This window comes from Lynx canadensis, chromosome C2 (assembly GCF_007474595.2).
Source record: "Lynx canadensis isolate LIC74 chromosome C2, mLynCan4.pri.v2, whole genome shotgun sequence".
Classification (NCBI taxonomy): Eukaryota; Metazoa; Chordata; class Mammalia; order Carnivora; family Felidae; genus Lynx; species Lynx canadensis.
In genome coordinates this window covers 59,142,008-59,164,509 of record NC_044311.2, presented here as the reverse complement: position 1 = coordinate 59,164,509, position 22,502 = coordinate 59,142,008, and the positions used below count along the sequence as shown (strand labels likewise).

The 22,502-nt window shown below is 34.3% G+C and overlaps 1 protein-coding gene across 1 annotated transcript in view; it reads left to right on the top strand.

The window, feature by feature from the left end:
• Positions 1-780: 780 nt before the first annotated feature.
• The window catches only part of BCHE (butyrylcholinesterase), a 66,535-nt gene continuing 44,813 nt past the window's right edge, over positions 781-22,502 (top strand). Inside the window, exons 1-2 of the mRNA XM_030330461.2 lie at positions 781-913; positions 6,632-8,156. Of these exons, the coding sequence (XP_030186321.1) occupies positions 6,640-8,156 (1,517 nt within the window). The 5' untranslated portion in view covers positions 781-913; positions 6,632-6,639. The remainder of the gene's footprint in view (positions 914-6,631; positions 8,157-22,502) is intronic.

Below are 22,502 nucleotides of genomic sequence, written 5' to 3'. Positions count from 1 at the left end.
AGAAAGAGGCATTCAAGTTTATTTTTTTCATTTTCCTAAATATATATTTCAAGGAAGATAAAAGCCCGAAAGTTATAAATACATCCCTGGGAATTCATACTCTTCCAGCTGATAAATGTGTCTTTTTAAGAGTTTGGTGAAGATTGTTCATTGTATTTTTGTTTTGACGAGAAAATTGTTGCTTCTCATCACACTTGACTGCTTGCAGGGCCCCTGAATAGGAAATTACCAATGCTGAGATTTGTATAACTTAAAGAAAGTATCGGGGCACAGTGCTTGGAAGGACATAACTAATAGAGACATACATTCAGTTAGTATAAGTAATCTTTTGATTTGCATAGTTTTATCTACAGAGTAATTATTTTGTTTCCTATTTCCTCTTTTGCACTCCTTTATAACTACATGCAAGGCACAGATTGAAGGTACAAAGAATTTCAATACCACACTTCTTCAGGACAATGTGCACGTCTTTAAATCTTAAAATAAGCACAAAAATTTCATATTCTATAAAAGAGGAAAAACACTTAAAAGTTCTGGTAGTGTTTAAAAAAGGAAAACACGTGCATTTTCTGTTCAATATCAGCTTCTGTTAGTTAAAGCAGCTTCTCTTTTTTTCCCCTCACTCTGAAACTAGCGCCTGCAATTCGTAAAGAACCTGGTGATACTTTTGTAAATGAATCACTATTGCATTCGTACCATTAGCCTCTGAACAGATGTCAGAGTGTAAAGATTGGCTGCCTCTAGATTAAGTTGCTGCTGCCAACTCTCGCGAGCTTTGTCAGTAACAGTTGATTGTAATGTCAGTGCAGTCCAATTTACAGGCTGGAGCAGCAGCTGCATTCTGCATTTCCCTGAAGTATTCCATGACTTCCACTCCTTGCAAACTTTATCATCTTTTGTTGCAGTGAGTCAGGTAAGCTGCTCAGAATTTACGTGTTCGTGTAGAGATGCAACTTGCGGTGAACCTCATTCTGTAGGAGGATTGTTATCCCTTCACTTGTCTGCTGTGCCCCTTTGGTGCTCTGTGGAGGACAGTTATTGCAAATGGGACAGATGAAGCGAGCCAGCAGACACATGCATCAAATCTGCCTATTATTCAAAGAACGCAAACTGAGTCCATTTAACTGCTGAGAAAATAATGAATTTATTCAACTTTGTGTAAAGGACCGCAGCACTTGTGGAATCACTGTGATGTATGTTCTCAGGGCACTCCCTGAAGGAAATATTTTTATGCTCTATTTTGCCCTTAAAAGCACGATTTAGTGAATCTCTCCTGAAAAGGGTAATAAAAGTGGTCTTTGACCTGTCTTAGTCTATTTTTTTTTCTTTTTTTCTTTTTTAAGTGGAATGAAATGAATAGTCCTCTTATTGTCTGGCCTGACAGGGTACTTTTCTTAATCAACATTTTGTCATCTGAAACTTTACCAGTATCAAACTGGCAAAGAATGAGGTGTAAGTTTCTTGTATCTAAAAGAAAATTCTGTTTTCTAATTTCATTTACGAACTCCCCCCACCTTTGTCCTGTTCGTCCTCTTTTTTTTTTTAATATGTGCATTTAAAGTATAGCAAAATATTGGAAATTTTCTATTATTACTATTATTATGGAAACAATTAGAAATATAGATTTTCTATTCATCCTGTCGTCTGGCAAATCTACTCTTATTTTGATGATATCAGTACTTATTTAATCAGAGTATTGAACATTGAGTGTAATATGTATGAATGATAAAAGTAAACTGAAATGTGAACAAAATTATTTCATTGTTTATGATTTCCATATATAATTTCCTTTTATTTCAAGAGTAGGCCTTCCCAATCTTTATGAGTGTATAACATAGTAATAAACTCAACCCGAAGTTTCTATCCCTAGTCTATGTAATATCTTCCATAATATAAACTATCTCATACTGATGGTAAGCTTAATTATATTTCATTTATGTAAATAGGAACTTTCTTAAGGATGAACATGAGTTTTTAAATGTCTTTATACTTTAAATGAAGATCTTCAGAAATTCTCTGTGATTTTGAAATAACATTATCTTTGAATGACAAATAAAATTTCTAATTGGATTTGCAAAGTTGTTTTATTCTCCTAGATTTGTTGTTCTTTCGTTGTTTTTTGTTTTTAATGCTCTGCTTCTTTAACCTTAAGAAACTGCTTGAGATCTATTCCACATTTCAGTTTTTGAAATATAAGTTAATAATATCTTAGCAAGTCACATCTTGTTTATAAATTTAGTTTCTGCTTTGAGTCGTTTTTTGATAAAAATTAATAACATGTTTAAATTACATGTTGTCTTCATACTGATGCTTTCATGCCAAAATCTGCTTATTCTTAGAAACTGAACTGTACAGGATGTTAGAGAATTATAGTTGAATAGATGTCAACCTAAGACCAGACTCAACTTTCAAAGAAGACCCAAGTTATCTCTCTAATATTAAATGTTTGATTTATTCACACAAGGAAGACTTTGTGAATATTCTTCCGAGTTGAGGAGAGATACAGATCTTAACATTTCTAATACGTAACATCGTGTCTTCTATCTGTACACATTCTTTTATTGCCTAAAAGATATCAGAAAGATCCCTGAAAGGCAGTGGTAGAGTCTATTATAAACAGACTTCCTCAATTGCCCACTTCAGATAGCCTGCAACAAAACAAGCTTTTTAGGTTTGGTATAAAGGTTTAACTGTCTTACTTTGGCCAAATACATCTTAGAGACGCTTGTTCTAGATCATATCATCTAGATGTCTCCTGCCCGACTATTTTAAGAAGCTTTATTTTTATATAGAAATACATATTATACTGTTTTTAAAAACGGAAATTACACTCAGAGAAAACTGTTATCAATATTTGCTTGACCGTGGGTGGCCAATTATTTTGAAAATGTGTTTGATAATCAACTATGGCAAATTTATGGCAAATAAATAGCTCTTTCTATCGATCGTTTTACACCCATATCTTATAGCATAACATATTTCTTAAAACTGATGCTTTCAAAATTAAATCAAAAATCCAAAAAATGTATTTTTGCCTTTTTTTTATTTTTCAAAGTTTTACTATTCAAAGTTTAGAATATTTTCCAAAGATGGCCAGTAGATTTTGATATCCTAGAGCACTTGATATCCTTAGAATACTATAGTCTTAAATATCTTTCAGCTTTTTCCTCTTCCCACTTCCATCATTCAATTTCTTTTGCAATTCCAAACAAAAACTCCTGCCTTTCTTTCAAAAACTATGACAGTAAGTTAAGTGATCTAAATTTAGATATTCAGTTGTTCTTGGTATGAAAATTTTCCCTATTCTTTATAGTAAACGTGTTATGTATTCTCAGAGTTTAAATTGTTTATTTAATGTGACATTAGCCAATTTGCACTAGAATTTATTGAAGAAAATGGTTTAATTATTAATAAAGATTTAGATATATATGGGGTGACTGGGTGGCTCAGCTGGTTAAGTGACCAACTTCGGCTCAAGTCATGATCTCACAGTCTGTGGGTTCGAACCCCACATGGGGCTCTGTGCTGACTCTTGGAGCCTGGAACCTGCTTCAGATTCTGTGCCTGTCTCTTTCTGCCCCTCCCCACCCCTCTCTATCAAAAATGAATAAACATCAATTTGGTTAAAAAATAAAGATTTAGACATACAAACTAATAAAATTTTCTTAGTCTCCTTTATTTATCTTTTGATTATTTAATCATGTGATAATTATTTATAAGATGATGACTCACAGATCATGGTTGAAAAAGCAAGCTTAGTTATTATCTGGATGAATCATACTATACAACATTAACACCTATTCAGCACAAATATAAATAAAATCATATAAGAAACAGTTATGTAAATCAAGCTAAGTGGCATGGGAATGATATGACAAACTTTTAACTGTTATAGTAGATATTTTTTTAAATAGTCAAGGAAGATTATTGCATATATTAATTACATGCAAAAACAAAACATTTCGGTGGTATTATACTTGCTGTGCAATAAAATTAATAAACTGTACAACAAATGTTTGAAAAGTATCAGAGACCAAAAATTATTAGCATTAGGTGTTTTGTTAATAAAGGCAAAATAATATTTATATAAAACCAAGAAAAAAGCCCAGACAATCTCTGCTTCAGACTCAGAAGAACATAGCTTGAGCCAGGCCACAGGGAGGAATGAGGCCAACCAGAGATGCTGCAATTAATCTATTGAAATGCAGCTTAAAGTAAACCCACTTGGTATCTTAATTCTTTTTTTCCTTCCCAAACAGGTTTTTAAAAAAGAAAAAAAAATCCATTGCAGCATTTTGTTCTCCAAATGTCACTGAAATTTATTTAAAAGAAAGAGCTTAGAAATTATCAAAAGGAAAAAAAAAAAGACTGTGGTAGCCATGCCTCTAAAACTCCTAAACTGTCAGAAATATAAAATCTCATTAGCAAGTGTCAAGTCTACAGGAAACTTTACATTATTATTACATTATCATAATAGCGTGAGATTATAATATAATATAATCATAAATAATATAAATATTATATCATAGTATAGAAATATAATAATATAGAAATAGTATTAAGATATTATATACTTCAATAATATATTTCAATGGTCTTAACACAGATTCAATTATATCAAATTTGAGAACATAAAATAATTTCACATTTTGATTTTTTAAAACTTGATTATCATAAGAATAATCATTATATATAGACATATATATAAAAATATGCATATACTTATGGACATTGAAAGAATAAGATCTACATGTATAGCTATATAGATATAGACAGAGGCAGAGATAGAGATAAAGAGATCTATAAGTACACTGAACAAAATACTGTATACAATTGATCAATTTATTTAGTTCTTTTGGGGGGCTCAAGAAATACTTTTTGATCACTAGCTGCACTATTAGCAGTGGTAAATGAGGTTGATTTAAAATGTGAAAATTGTAACTCTGGCACAGTTTTCAGGATGATGCCTTATTCTCTGCCTTCTGAGATAATCTAAATTAAACACACACACACACACACACACACACACACACTAATACAATTTCTCAATGCTCACATGATTAGCTTCTTAGACACATAGATTGTTTTACCATTATAATACCAAAAATAACAAAGGAAAAAATTTTGCACATTTATGGACCTTTGTTATTATTGTGTAGATGGAGTCAGTGTTTGTATTTGACCGTTTTAATCAGGTGTTCTTTCAATTATATAAAGATGGTAGTTTTTTTTATTGATATGGGCATTGCATTTTTGTGTCCCTCTTTGTCATTTGGAGTTTCAGAATCTGAGTTTTAAATTTTATTAATTTCAAAGAAATTCGAGTGTGAATTATGAAATTTTAATAAAACTTTGATTTCCATAAGCAATCTCTTCATGTCATCAATAAATATTTTTTAAATGTCAAATATTGCTTTTTCTTCTACCTTTTCCAGTAATTTCTCAGCATTAGTTCTCTTAATTTCACTAATTTTGTCCACTATCAAAATGCAACTAATCTGATCATGTCAACATATTTATCATCACAAGTTGTTAATCAATTAACAAATAATAGATGTGCATTGAGTAATACCTGAGTGTTAAATTCCTTCAAACTATCTTCTCCCACACGATATATTATCAGCTACTGGTTCTCTCTATTGACATTGTAATTCCGGTATAGAGAAGGAATTTCTTCGTTATTCACTTTCCAGAACCTGTGTGTTATATGTCTGCAGCCTTCTCTTCCAGTTTTTCCCATAGTTCTTTATAGGAGTCACAGATGTGTTGGTTTTCACAATTTTTAAGAAAAATGACAACTGCTGTATTTTTGTTACTTAGTATTCTATGAACAGATTGTTCAAATTCTCTTCTGAATTGTGTAGAGGAAGAAACCATGAGGCAGAAAGGACCACAGAAGGGACCATGGAAACAGAAAAATACAATAACAGAAGTCTAAGCTGGCCATGAATAGAACAGTGCGTATTTCAGAAAATACACAAGCTTGTATTTCCTCCTCTAACCAAGGTAGAAATTATATCTGTCATAAATTGACTACTACTTAATTCCACTTTTGGTGGGTCTATGTATGGTGGAGAAGTATATATATATATGCCTGGGACAAACTTCCTCTTGAAAATATTAAATTTTCTAGGGTGCCCGGGTGGCTCAGTTAGTTAAGCCTCCGACTTTGGCTCAGGTCATGATCTCACGTTTCTTGAGTTCAAGCCCCACTTCAGGCCCCTGTGCTGACAGACCCGGAGACTGCTTTGGATTCTGTGTCTCCTTCTCTCTCTACCCCTCCCCCACTAATGCTCTATTTTTCTCTGCCTCTCTCTCTCTCAAAACTAAACAAACACTAAAAACATTTAAATACTAAATCTTCTTTGCAGACACTTGATAATGAATCTTTCCAAAGTGAAATGATTTCTGCTTTTCCATTCCACTTATTTCTATTCTAAATTGAAAACTGAAATATCTCCAAGCATTTTCTGTTTTTTTTTTGATAAAACCTTAATAGTGGTAGCAGATTTATTAGTTTTCATAATTGGTAGGGTTAATTAGAACTACTGTGTTTTAATTAATTATCATAAATAAAATATAATACTTGATGCATGAGGCTTTTAAAACTCCCTAATCACCTCTCTTTCAGAAATCAATATGCAGAGCAAGGGTACAATCATAAGCATCCAATTTCTCTTGCGGTTTCTTCTGCTCTGGGTGCTCATTGGGAAGTCACACACAGAAGAAGACATCATAATTACAACCAAGAATGGAAAAGTCAGAGGGATGAACTTGCCAGTTCTTGATGGCACGGTGACAGCCTTTCTGGGAATTCCCTATGCACAGCCACCTCTTGGTAGACTTCGATTCAAAAAGCCACAATTCTTGACCAAGTGGTCCGATATTTGGAATGCCACAAAATATGCAAATTCTTGCTATCAGAATGCAGATCAAAGTTTCCCAGGCTTCCCTGGATCAGAGATGTGGAACCCAAACACTGATCTCAGTGAAGACTGTTTATACCTGAATGTGTGGATTCCAACACCTAAACCAAAAAATGCTACTGTAATGATATGGATCTATGGTGGTGGTTTTCAAACCGGAACATCATCTTTACCTGTTTATGATGGCAAGTTTCTGGCTCGGGTTGAAAGGGTTATTGTAGTTTCAATGAACTATAGGGTGGGTGCCCTAGGATTCTTAGCTTTACCAGGAAATCCTGAGGTACCAGGGAACATGGGCTTATTTGATCAACAGTTGGCACTACAGTGGGTCCAAAAAAATATAGCAGCCTTTGGTGGAAATCCTAAAAGCGTAACTCTCTTTGGAGAAAGTGCAGGGGCGGGTTCAGTTAGCCTTCATTTACTTTCTCCTAGAAGCCAGCCATTGTTTACCAGAGCCATTCTGCAAAGTGGATCCTCTAATGCCCCTTGGGCAGTAATGTCTCTGGATGAAGCCAAGAACAGAACACTGACCTTAGCTAAATTTATTGGTTGCTCTAAAGAAAATGACACAGAGATAATCAAATGCCTTCGAAACAAAGATCCCCAGGAAATTCTACTGAATGAACTATTGGTTATCCCCTCTGATACTCTTTTATCTGTAAACTTTGGTCCAGTCGTGGATGGTGATTTTCTCACTGATATGCCAGACACACTACTCCAACTTGGACAGTTCAAAAAAACCCAGATCTTGGTGGGTGTTAATAAAGATGAAGGGACAGCATTTTTAGTATATGGTGCTCCTGGTTTCAGCAAAGATAATGACAGTATCATAACTAGAAAAGAATTTCAAGAAGGTTTAAAAATATATTTTCCAGGAGTGAGTGAATTTGGAAGGGAAGCGATTCTTTTTTATTATGTGGACTTGTTAGATGATCAGAGAGCTGAAAAGTACCGTGAGGCCTTGGATGATGTTCTTGGGGATTACAATATCATATGCCCTGCATTGGAGTTCACCACAAAATTCTCAGAATTGGGAAATAATGCCTTTTTCTACTATTTTGAACACCGATCTTCCCAACTTCCTTGGCCAGAATGGATGGGAGTGATGCATGGTTATGAAATTGAGTTTGTCTTTGGTTTGCCTCTGGAAAGAAGAGTTAACTACACAAGAGCTGAGGAAATTTTGAGCAGATCCATCATGAACTACTGGGCAAATTTTGCAAAATATGGGTAAGTGTTGATTTTTGGAATTGTTTTGATTGTGATTGCTTTTGCTTAACTCTGCTTGCTCTGTGGTGTAGACTTCATTAAAGGCACAGACATGTTTTAGTTTTTTATTCTTTTTGTACCATAAGCTAGTTTTGGTTTTTATTATGTAGTGAATTTCAATTTCTTGCATCAGGGTACTTAACATAAATCATCAAATGACTTTTACAAAAAAAAAAAAAATTTCTGATTTCATTTCCAAAATACTGTGAAGTACTTCAGTAATATTAGCCAAAGTTTGTATGGAAGTGGATGTTTACCTTGAAAACTAAAGCTCTGTGACCACACTCTTGAACCTGAAATGTATAATGTTTACAGGTTTAGGGAAGAGCAGGAATATATCTTCTCTTCATGCTTCTAAGCAGAGGTAGTGAAAAAACACATTCCTGATCAGGAAAATCAAAGGGCAAGATGGTGATGGAGTTGGCCCTCAGATTACTCCAAATACAAATGCAGAGTGTGGCATTTTATCAATTTTTCCCCTACTAGGTTTGTTCAGAGTTTTCAAGTGATCTGTATTGGACAAGGGCGTCTACAAGGGTCCCCATGTTTAGCTAAGCTGTTTTGCATTTGAGCAGTCATATAGCTAACATTAGATAACCAGACATATGACAAAAGAACCCATTTTTCCTCATCTGTTATAAATATTGTGATATTATATCCTCAAGAATCAGAAGAAAATAATCTGTTCACATGTATTTTCTAATTTGTGTATTTCTGAAATATATAAATGCATGTGCATTGATATAAGGGTTTTTTTGTAATCCTAAAAAGAATTTTCTATAGGAAGAACAAAACAAATAGAAATTTGAGTACCTATGTTTAAAAGAAATACTTATAGACACACAAATTGATGGATGTGCTAATCCAATCTGTCATAATATCTTTTATAACTGAAAAAATGTTGATACTAGTATTATTGCATTCCGGTTTTCTTTTCCAACCTCCATTTGAAATTCATTGTACTTCATGTCACTATATATATATATATATATATATATATATATATATATATCTTTCTACAAAGGACTTGTATAATATAATTCTTCTCAAAACTTTTTAATGCTTATCCACTGTGTCTAAAGCTAAAATTCTATCTTTCATTAAGAGGCTTTTATAATCTTACTGCAACCCATATTCCCCAACAATATCTGGCTTCTTGGCAGGGCAGTTATCTCATGAATGCCAAAGATTTCAAGCTTAATACACCTTAGAGCCTTGCTCTTGCTCTGCGCCCTGTTTAAAATGTCTACCTTTCTTTTTAATGACACACGTCCCACTCTTTTTTTGAAGATCCTGAGCACCCACATGTTTCACCAAGCATATCTTTAATTCTTAAAGTTATAATTGCTTTGGACCTCTTTTCACTCTCCACAGAAGTGATTGACTGTAATTTGTCTCTGTGCTATTTTTCATCATATGCTGAGCCTCCTAACCTAGACTAAACAGGCTTCTGAAAAGAGAAACTGGTTTTACTGGATGCCCACTCATTAGAGTTACTGCCATTGGTATATAACATATTTATCAAATATTTGGCTATCCAATGTTATCCAATGATTGAGCAAAAATAGGTACAGGCTAGAATGAGTAAAAAAAAAAAAAAAAAAAAAAATATATATATATATATATATATATATATATATATATATATATTTTAAGATTTGTGGGCTATTAATTTACCTGTAGTTGTGCAATATCTTTTGCCTTCTCAACATCAAATTTCTGCTGAAGAAGGATCATCATTACTGGAGAAGCATTAGAATTATTTCTATCTCATTTTGTTCTCTGCCTAAAGGCTATGCCCATATTAAATCATTTTAATATGTTTTAAATTCTTTCTTATAATTCTAGAGATTGTAAAGAATTTAAGGAGATATATTTCTTAAGATTGTTGATGGGCCTGTAATTTTTAAAGGACTTTATATTTTGCATATTGAAATTACCAGAAAATTTATATTTTCTCATGTCACAATGGAGAACACTGAGAATCAGATGTGGAATATATCTTGACACACAGATAGCAAGAGTTCCAAGAAGAGAATCTTTGACACTTAATAGAATATATTGTTTAACCCCAATCTACTTCTATTATTAATATATTTTAATGAGAAATATATGAAGGTTAACACATTTCAATCATAAAGACAAGTTCATATAAGTAAGATTTTAAGCCATAAAGATTAAAGTAAACTTTTCAGTGTAGTTTAGCTATCACATGATGTCATTTCAGTTAGGGAGTGTCTTTACAGTTCATATTCACACAGTTGAACAGAAATAATAATACTTCATACATGCTGACAGTTAACTTGATGGCAAACATAATGTTAATCTCCTGGTATAAATTGTCTTTTTTCAAAGTATATCTATGAATAAATATAAAAGTTTAAAATAGTTAACTCCAAAGGAAACAAAGTTGGCAAATAACACAGTTTGTAAATCCATCCACATCTATCTTACCACAAACATGATGTTCTAACTCTGGTTTTCAATACTGGGAGATTAATCCTCTACCCTCTCATGCTCTCACCGCCCCCCACCCCCTCCCCAACACTTGGGAACATTCAATAATGTCTGGAACTGTATTTGAGTGTCACAACTGGGAGTGGGGGTAATGCTGGCAAGGAAGAAGCCAGGGATGCTCCTACACTTCCAGCAAAGCACAGAACAGCTCCCACAACAAAGAATTAACTATTCATTCCCAAAATGAATAATTCCAAGATTGAGAAACTACAGGTTTCTACTTCTTCATAACCCAAAAACAATGCATTAAGAAAATAAAAAAAGTAGAAGTAGGAGTTGTAATAATTCTTCAGAAAAACAAGGTATCAAGTTCATGGCTCAGAAAATGTTTTAACAAATTTAACAAATAATGTCTAGTATATATTGTACTGTTTGTTATAATTAAATTCAAAATAATTTTGAATTGTTCTATGTGATTTTTTATGTTGCCAATGGGTCATTTAGTAGACTGTTATTTAACCTCCAAGTATTTGGATAATTTCTATATATTTCGTTGTTGATTTCCAATTTAGTTCCATTCTAGTGAGAGACAATACTCTAAGATTTTTCCCTGTGAAATATATTAAGAACTATTTTAGGACCCAGTATATGATCTATATGGGTGATTATTTTAAGTGCTCTTTAGTTTACTTGGTATGATTCGTTCCATAAATTAATTAGTTCACAATTGCTCAGGTCTTCTAATACTCTTCCTTTTTTTTTTTTTTTTAATTTCTTTTTCAACGTTTATTTATTTTTGGGACAGAGAGAGACAGAGCATGAACGGGGGAGGGGCAGAGAGAGAGGGAGACACAGAATCGGAAACAGGCTCCAGGCTCTGAGCCATCAGCCCAGAGCCTGACGCGGGGCTCGAACTCCCGGACCGCGAGATCGTGACCTGCCTGAAGTCGGACGCTTAACCGACTGCGCCACCCAGGCGCCCCTATTCCTAATAATTTTGTCTACTTGCATCAAATGCTGAGAGAGGGGTATTAGCATCTTCAATTGTAATTGTGGTGTTACTCATTTCTCCATTTTGCCCTCCTAATTTCTTTTAGTATTTTAAAGCTATGCTATTAATTTCTATGCATAGTTAGAATTATGTAGTCCTGATTAATTGGCTGTTTTACCATTATGAAATGTCTCTTCATCCTGAAGTTGGATTTGCCTAATATTAAGATAGACAGGTCAAGGTTCCTATACTTATGTTTTCATGTTTTGTTCTATCCTTTTCTTCCACTTACATTTTTAAAGAAATCTTCCTTACAATCGGTGTGATTAATCCACCAATTTTTTTACCCTAATTGAAAGTTTTTTTTCAATTTAGTTTTTATATAGACATTTTAATTTGCCTTTAATATGTTTTCCAGTGGTTGCTTTAGGGCTAACAATTGTGTCTTTAACTTATGAAAGTCAACTTAGAGTTAATATCGAAACATTTTTCATTTTGCAACTGGAATTTCCCACTTTCTTCACAATTCATGCTTCCCATTTTCTATTTCACCCTTACTACCTCACGAAGTCAGGAGACTAACAATATCATTTCATGCATTCTCGATGTTTTTCAATATTGCTGCCACATGTTTAGGCAATGTGTAATATAAAATCTCTCCTAAAATCTTATTCACTTTAACCATAAGTTATATTTATGTAAATTTATGGGAAAAAAAGAAAATATTTTGTATTTACCCACAGACTTGTCATTTCCAATGTTCTTTCTTCTTACCTGTGGATTCTAGTTTTCATCTGGTATCATTTCCCTTCATGGTGAAGAACATTCTTTAGGATTTCTCATTGTGTACATTGGCTAGTTACAAATTTTGTCTGTTTTCTTTTATATGAAAATGTCTTTATTTTACCTGAATTGAAGGATTTTTTTTAGGAATATAGAATTCTGAGTTGATCTTTTTTTCCTTCTCTTTCATCAGTTTAAAGATGTGTTCCGTAATGTTTTTATCTCTCTAGTTCTGATGTGAAGCTTTTACTCATATGATTTTCTCCCTGTATGCAATATCTGCTTTTTCACCCCTCTGGTTGATTTCAAAATTTTCTCTTTATCTTTGGTTTTCAATAGTTCATTCATGACGTTTCCAAGTATGAATTTTTTTTTTATCTCGAGTTTACTAAGATTCTTCTTGTTGACTTTTAATGTCATATTTGAGATATTTTGGGTATTTCATCAAATATTCTTTTTGTCTCCTCATTCTCATCTCCTTCTCAAACTCCATTTATACATACACTAGGTTGTTTAATATTATTCCACAAGTGACTAAATTTGTTTCTTTTCTTCAATTTTGCTTCTGTTTTTCAAATTAAATAATTTTTATTGATTTTTTTGCAAGCTCACTGACCCTTCTGCCTTCTTCAATTTGTAGCTGAATGAATCCCATGAATTTTTTATTTTACTTTAGTTTTCAGATAAAAATTTCCTTTTTTAAAAATACTTACATTTCTTTGCCAAGAGTCCCTCCCCGTCTCCTACATAAAACATATTATTTTTTAAGTTCTTAAACATACTTAAAATAACTTAAGGTTTTGTTTGTTCATATAATATCAGGGTTCAGTTTCTATTTTTCTATGTCTTTACATGCTTAGTAATTTTCAAGTTTATACTAGACTTTGTGGATTATATGCAGCAAAAATTCTATATTATTTTAACCTTCTCCGAAGAATGTATGCTTCCACTGAAGAATGTTTTTTTTTCTATTTTACCAGGCCATTCAATTAAAGGATGTATATAGAATTGAATTTTTCTCAAATGTGTAATCAGCATGGTTTTATATTTTGTTCAAATGGATCCAGGGAAGGTCCAAGATATTTTATAGATCCTCCAACTTGGCAGGACTTAAACTCGAAAGTCTGTGTTCACTGAGGGCTTTGGGGGTAGTTGGTTTAATAGTCTGTCAGGGTGGGGATACACTAGGTCTTATTGTATTCTGTACTTCTAAGGCATGACCATCCGTCCAGCTGGACACTGAACATTAAAGAGGTATTAATGAGACGTAAATTAAGTACTGACAACTTGACGATAGTTATTCACTTTCCAACTTTTCCATCTCTTTCCTGCTCTTAGCCCTGCAGCATCTTGTCTCTGGTCAGCCCCTTTATACTCTCATCCTATATATATTTAGTCCAGGTCTGAGTCAAAGATCTGTAGAGAACCCCTGAAGAAAATTTGAGCCTTCCTTCCTTCTTTCTGGAGTCCTGCTCCACAGATTCTAGCTCCTTCTATATCCAGGAACTCTTATTTCTGTCTCTTGACCTTAGTGAAGCCGCTCTACTGCTTAGGCTTAAGCTCCCTGCATCTTGGATAAGAAATTATGCTCTTGTGGGGTGCCTGGGTGTCTCAGTCAGTTAAGCATCCAACTTCAGCTCAGGTCATGATCTCACAGTCCGTGAGTTCGAGCCCCGTGTCGGGCTCTGTGCTGACAGCTTGGAGCCTGGAGCCTGCTTTGGACTGTGTCTCCCTCTCTCTCTGACCCTCCCCCATTTATGCTCTGTCTCTCTCTGTCTCAAAAATAAATAAACATTAAAAAAAAGAAATTATGCTCTTGTGAGTAACCACGGTAAACATGGGCTCACCTTGGAGTTCCCTTCTCTCATATAACACAGACTTCTACTGCCTATTATCTGGTTCCTGAAACTCATTACCATTTTTTGTTTGTTTGTTTGTTTGTTTTTGTTTGTTTTTTATATAGTATTAAAATTGTTTATGGTGGGAAGGCTAATTCATTTTAAATCACTCCATCATGGATGAAGATGAAAGCCCAAACTACTCCCATTTGTATTTTGAGGGTACTCTAACCTTTATATTTTTCATTCCCTTATATGAAGTGCATTTTTTCCAGTTACTTTAGAATATTTATCAATGTCCAATACATATGAAAGCTTTTGTCACTTACTTCTTGGAAAAAATAAGAAAACATTCTTTGGTAGCACTAAATTGTATTCACATATGGTATCCTTAGTTGTAGCGTTTTCAATTCCTTATAAAACAGAAGCCACAATATCATGTAAGACTTTGTTAACCACTTATATGTACTTTGCTTGCTCCTGCTTTTCCCTCAGTCCGATCTCTGAAAATGAATTTAAAACCGTACCCAAATAGCACACGGGCCCGTATGTGCATTACATCCAATATTCTGTGCTAATATATGTTGAAATATCAATTCACATATTTATCCATCAATCATTTGTCCACGTAATAACTTGATGGTCAAGGAATTAAATTAAACAGCACTTAATGACATCCATTCAGCACTATCCCAATTATGCAGGAAACTGGTGAAATCAAACTTAATTTACCAGGGAGGCCAGAACAGCTAAAGAGAGTAAATAGCCAAAACGTAATTAGTAGCATAATGTAAGATAGAGTAGGATCATTATTCCAGGACCCCTCCAGTTGTTTCCTACTGTTTCAGAGCATCTTTTGTTTACTGTAGGCTCCCAGGTGCTATATCCAGAGCACCTCCAGTGTGCAACTTCAAGGGGAGACATTCACAGTGTAGTTACACAGTCTTCCCAATTGTATGTGACAGGTCTGATGTGTCCAGTGGTAATCTTTCTACAGATCTTGTGTTTCTATCACTTTAGGCAAATTACTTAAAATTCCTTACTTCTCCTTATCTATAAAATGGGCATATAAATATACCTCCTTCACTGACATATTTAAATATTACCTTCTCATTTGCAGGGAATTGCATTCGTCCTTCCCACTAAAAAAATTAATCCCCCGTTCCCCACCAGTCATAAACTACTCCAATCTATCCTTATCTAAAATCAAACTTGCCTTCCCCCCAAAGTGTACAATTGTTTGACATCCCAGTTCCACATTAATTAATCAGTTCAGTTTTCAAACAAATAAACTGCAAAATCAAGGCAGCTAACTTCCTTCTGTCTTTTTGTTGATAATTCGTTTATTCAGAATCCCTCTAAAGTGGTTAATGTTTCCTAACACACTTTTGCCAGAAATAAATATTATGGCACAAAACACTTTTCCTTTGTACTATTTTGATATCGTGAAACAAAAAAAAAATTACTTAACAAAATATTTGTAATTTCACATAAGCTTATCCACTGCTACTCTGGTGTATTTTATTTATTTATTATTTAGTCCCTTACACCGTAAGAAACTTTATCGCACATGAACAATTAATTATATGGGAACAAAAATGTAATACTAAACTTTCAATCCCATGATTCACTTATCTATTAAAAATAAATAAGAACTGTTCTTGATTTCTCTACTGGGAAGTAGGTGTGATTAAATTAAATGCTAAGCCATAATTTCTTAGTGCACAACAATTTTTTTTTAATAATTGAGACAATTAAAAATAAGTATGCTTCCGGGGCGCCTGGGTGGCTCAGTCGGTTGAGCGGCCGACTTCAGCTCAGGTCACGATCTCGCGGTCCGTGAGTTCGAGCCCCTCGTCGGGCTCTGGGCTCATGGCTCAGAACCTGGAGCCTGCTTCCGATTCTGTGTCTCCCTCTCTCTCTGCCCCTCCCCCGTTCATGCTCTGTCTCTCTCTGTCTCAAAAATAAAAATAAAACGTTAAAAAAATAAAAAAAAATAAAAATAAGTATGCTTCCATGTACTGAATTCTAATTATAATGTGTACAATTACAGATTTGCCAGATTTCTAAAGCAATGACATTTGTTTCTCATCTGGAATATTTGGGATATATATATATGTATATAGACACACACATACACACATGTACAGATATATGCATACATACACACACATATATATATACACACACATATACATATACATTTGGAATATTTGGGATGTATAAATATATATTTAGAATATTTGGAATGTATATATACATATGTACGTATACATATACATATGTACATATACATAACAAATATTCCAAATGTATGTATGTATGTATATATACATGTATATAGATATATCCCAAATTTTCCAAATCAGAAATAAAGTTCATTTATACAAACACACACATACACACACACACACACACGCACACACACACACACACATCATGCACCATGGGATGGGTGTTTCATATACATTATTATACTCACTACACTACTAGGAACACAGTCTATAATAATATATTTTCTGATATTTATAATGTGAAGTGGATTTAATAATATTATTGTTTAATAGGTATGTTTATATCTTGTTTCCTTATATATGACACAGGAAATAAAGTAATTGAAAGAACAACATTTCAACCCCACTTATTTTTCAAATGAGTATATTTTCTTTGTGTGCTCTTTTTCTTCCTCTCCTGCAGTCATTTTGTGTTTTCAAAAGATAATAGAAAAACCTAAGGAAATCAAAGTATGTGTAAGTAAAGAAGCAGTGCTTCTTCATTCTTAATCTCTCCACAGGAATTTAGTGTGTGTCCCTATTCATTATGTAAAGTTTATACAAACCCCTTCATCAAGAAATTAATTTTCAAATTACACTTGAAATTATTTTTATTATTTTTTAACTCAACAAAATAAATATCCTAGGACTTCATTACAACCCATTTCTTTTTTTTTTTTTTTTTTTTTAAATTTTTTTTTCAACGTTTATTTATTTTTGGGACAGAGAGAGACAGAGCATGAATGGGGGAGGGCCACAGAGAGAGGGAGACACAGAATCGGAAACAGGCTCCAGGCTCCGAGCCATCAGCCCAGAGCCTGACGCGGGGCTCGAACTCACGGACTGTGAGATCGTGACCTGGCTGAAGTCGGACGCTTAACCGACTGCGCCACCCAGGCGCCCCTACAACCCATTTCTTAATAAGAGATGCCTTAAGTAGCAAAACGAGAGCAGTAAAAGATTGTTTTAATGTGAATGATACCATTGCACTGACAAGGTAGGAAGTATAGGGATTCTATTATTAGGATGAAAAAAATGATGAAATGATGACACTATCTAACATTTCAGATGGGAAAAGTGTGGTCCACAGAAGAAAAGTGAATTGGAGCTAATAGGTGACAGAACAAAGATTGACTATGACTCAAGACTATTAACTTCATTTCCTTGTACTATTCATTCACCAGGCTGCCATCACCATGAATTATTGAAAGCAGTCATTAAACATTTTTAGGAAATGAATTTGGTGACAAACTAATAATTTTAACATGTTAGCACGCTGATACCTACCTGGTTAACGTTACAAGGGTAAGGACAGAGAACAGGCTAAAATTAGACATCATGAGATATAGAGACAAGTTTAAGTTTGTGAAAGACTGTCATCTGGCCATCTACTGCAATTATTATCAGGCTTATAATTAGATTTTCTGACAGATAATAGTTCATGTGGTTTCCAGAGTGAAGAAAAAATCCTTACCCTCTGATTCTATAATTATTTGTGGTACATTATCATAATTAACCTAACTGAAACATTTTGATGACTTTGCAAAAGGGTCACGGTTCCAGTCCCCTTGGATTTATTTTATGGCTATCATGACAGCATCAGTGTTCTAGTACTTGAAGTTCTGTGCGCCCCTCCACCAACACTTTAGGAATTAGGTGAGGAGTTACTCACTAAGGAATAAAACAGTGAATCTTAGCTGCTGTGTTCCTGTAAAGTACCTTAAATTTAGCAGATAGAATATAAATGTATATTAAAAAAACATACATGCATTAGTGTAACTTATTTGAAAAGGAGGAATTACATTATGGGACAGTTTAACGTGTATATAAGATCACTTGCAAAACCATTTCAAAGTGCAGCAATATTTTACCATCAGTGACAGTGGACTGAAGAAAAACCAGATCTCCCAAAGGGCTACATCTATGAAGATAGCTATAAAACTAAAATATGTTTGACTAAGTGTTTTGGAATACTTAATCACAGTGAAGTAGGAGAAAGCTAATGCTTTTATAGTATAAGGGGCTCAATTAAAACATGGAAAATCACATTGATATGATCCATTTACTTGGAAATAACAATGTGATTAATTCTGTATTTTTTTACACATACTTTCTGTATTTGGAAAAATTACGTTTTTCTTTAACCTGTAAGTCTTAAATTCAATCTGAAATTAGATTAATCAATTATTTTTTAAAAAAACAAGGTTATAATTTCAGTAACATATAAATTCAATACTTCAAAAGACTTGTCACATACAAAATAATACATAATATTTCACTAAGTAACAAAATGCAGTAACCATAGTGTGATTTTAAATATTTTACTGTATAAAATACTATTTTTCGGACTGTTTCACAATCAGATATAACTAAAATGTATTTGGTCAGGTTTGTGAGTTCCAAGAAATTATTCTTGCTCCAATTTTCCTTCCTAGTCAATAACATTCTGAGTACTAAAAAGCACAACTGCACCCTATTTTTATTTTTATATGTTAATATTTTATCTAGATTCCTTCCTATTAGCTTAATAGGTACTATTAACCCAAAAGGATGATATGTAGATTTATTGTGAATGAAATGCTAATACTAACTTGTTCACAGACCTCTATTATATACATCAAGTATCTTATACAAATTACATTATTTTTGATGTATCTGTAAGGATTGATATCAAAGTAATATTTGTTTTAAGACAAGAGTTAAAATATTAACTACAAAAATATATTCGATCTGATAAACCTTTGCAAACCACCATAATAATCCAAGGAGGTCACAAATGTTAGAATTCCATGTTTTGCTTAAAAGCTATAATTCCAATCATGGTTTTACTGGTTTCATAATGCTTCTGGAAGTACGAAACTTAGACATTTTGTAAAACTCCTTGATATAAAAATCTGCATTTTTTATAGAGCGCTATTAGTCACAAGTTAACCTTTTTTGTATGGTTGGGTCATATATTATGCAGGCCTGAATAGAGGGAAAGAGAGGGAGGAACCGCAGGTGGGCAGAGCAGTCAGAACACATACATTTGTCAATTAAGTTGTCTGTCTTACACAGGCAAGGTTTGTGGTGGCCCAAAGCAGTTATGGCAATAACATCAAAGATCACTGATCCCAGTTCACCACAACAAATATGATAATACTGAAGAAGTTTGCATATTGCAAGAATTACCAAAATGTGACACAGTGACAGAAAATGAGCAAATGCTGTTGGAAAAATGGCACCAATGGCCTTGTTGGAGGCAGAGTTGCCACAAACCCGCAATGTATAAAAAAATGCAATTATCTGTGAAGTGCACTAAAGACAAGCACAATGAAACAAGATATGCCTGTACTCTGAAGGAAGATCGGACAGGATTTGCTGATAAATCGGGTGTGGGATATGTGAGAATAAGTAATGGCAAGGATGCTCCGAGGTTTTTGACCTAAGCCACCAGAGGTGCCATTTTCTGAGATAAGGATACCTATGGGAGGAGGTGGTTGGGATTTTGTAACCAAATGTGATATTTTAAATATTTTTAAGTTTCAGGTGCCTATTTTTCAGACACTTGTATCAATAAAATAACAATTCGGACACTGAAGTCTAAAACTCCAGGGAAAGGTAGGGGTTAGAGATATAAATTTGGTATCTAACAGCATGAGGATGGTATTTAAAGCCATGAGACAGGATTGTCTTACTCATACGGGTTTTAGAGGGAGCAGATATCTGAGCGCCCCTAGACTAGAGGTCGGGAAGAAGAGCCACCAGCAGAGACAATGACTAGCCAATGAGTTAGAAAAGCAACTACAAGAACAAAGTATCTCCCCAGAGCAAATGAAGAAAACATTGCAAGGAGGAAGTGATACCAGTATCAAATATAGAATGAGTATAATGAAAACTACATGAAACTTATACAAAGGCCTATGGGTTATTGGTGGCAAAGACATGATGTTTTGATGCAATGGTGGGAAGTACAACCTTAATGGAGATGCCAAAGAGAAAGGGAGAAGAGGAATTAGAAATTTCAATTTGAATCAGTTTTTGCAAAAGGCTTACTCTGAAGTGTAGCAGGGAAGCCAAATCAGAATCAGGAGATGTAGGGACAAGAGAGAGCAAGAGCCTTTCTGATTATGTTAGCTTAAAATGAAGAGCCAGGATGAGAGAAAAAGGAATGTTTATTTGTTATAAAAGAATTGCAATTTGGGGAGCACAGATTCAGGTAGAAACCCAACCAGTGTTTGACTTGTAGGTGAAACCAGGGCTGATTTATGAGGAAAAGGAAAGAGGCAATTACATGAGTTGAAGGAAAGCAAAAGGTTTTCTGTGGGTGTTAACAAGCTTTCCATGTGTGTTAAGTTGCAAACCACTCTGGGTTATTTTCTCTTCAGTTATCAATTGTGGACTGAGAGTCCACAGAAGTCAGTCTTGTGATTGGGTATCTGTTCTCCCACTGATTGCTAAAACAGTTGCTCTTTTGCCCAGTACAGAGGTTTTGACCCAGTGCAAACAAAGGCAGGTAAAGCAGTTTCTCTGCAGTGGCTGCTCGGGCTCTATTTTAAAATGGCTCCAGTCGCGTCGATTTTTTTCACAATTGTTTCTGCTTTTTTTTTTTTTTTTTTTATAAATTTTTTTTTTTTTTTTCAACGTTTATTTATTTTTGGGACAGAGAGACACAGAGCATGAACGGGGGAGGGGCAGAGAGAGAGGGAGACACAGAATCGGAAACAGGCTCCAGGCTCCGAGCCATCAGCCCAGAGCCTGACGCGGGGCTCGAACTCCCGGACCGCGAGATCGTGACCTGGCTGAAGTCGGACGCTCAACCGACTGCGCCACCCAGGCGCCCCTGTTTCTGCTTTTTTATGAGAGCCATCGCAACATGTTTGTGTGTGATGGGACCAGTAGAGTGATTAGTGTGACTACTTTGGTTTTGTGTCAGCATCATAATCATCTACCTAATTTTACTCATTTATTTATTTTCTATGTTGGAAAACAATGCATCCCAATATAATGCAAACCCAGTTGGTTAGAAGTCAGGCCATCAGTAACTTGGATTTTGCAGAGCACACACTAAGGGAATCAAGAGATGGAAATCAAAGGGAAAATAAATGAAACCACCACCCAAATATTATGAACATCAAAAAACCTATCATGAAATATTTCCTTGATATTTATTCCACAGAAAAGGTGGTATTTCATCACTTGGAATCTTTTGGTTTCTAATGTACCCTAAATTCTGAAAGAACCATTCCTTTATTTTTTAAGAAGAGACAAATCAGAAGCAGCAGTTTTCTGAGAATTAAGGCAGGAAGTAAGCAACTTTACAACAGTCTGAAAGGTCATAGGAACAGCAAGACTGGGAGCTGGAGGGGGAAATAACCTCTGATATGAGAGCTAGTGTAAGTGATAATAAAATATTGACTGCAGATCACCTAACATGTTATGTAGTGCCTTCTAGGTGTCCTTTAACATTCGGGGAAATATTGTGCAGCCCTGTTAGGAAAATTAATTTGTTAAAATAAAATTAATGTGGTTATAATTAAAATAACTGAACCCTTAAGGAATATGCTTTGCACAGGACCTATAATTAATAATAATCAAGCCTTACTGTGTGGCCAGAATCTTCTGAAGAAAGTACTGACTATGGGGCACCTGGCAGGCTCAGTGAGTTAAGCATCCAACTTTTGGTTTCAGCCCACTTGTGAGCGTGCGCTCTCTCTCTCTCTCTCTCTCTCTCTCTCTCTCTCTCAAAATAAATAAACATTAAAATCATTTGTAAAAACGAAAGTAATAACTAAATGGCCTTGGATTAATAATTGTAAGCCTATATAGTGTTGTTTATATTAATAGCATCAATTAAAATAAATCAAATGCTAACATGCACTGTCTTCTCAGGACTTCACTTTCATTATGCAGCTCTCTAAGGAAGTATGGTCATCATCAACAGGTAGTGTGATAGGACACTGAAGCTTAAAGAGCTTAAGCTTCT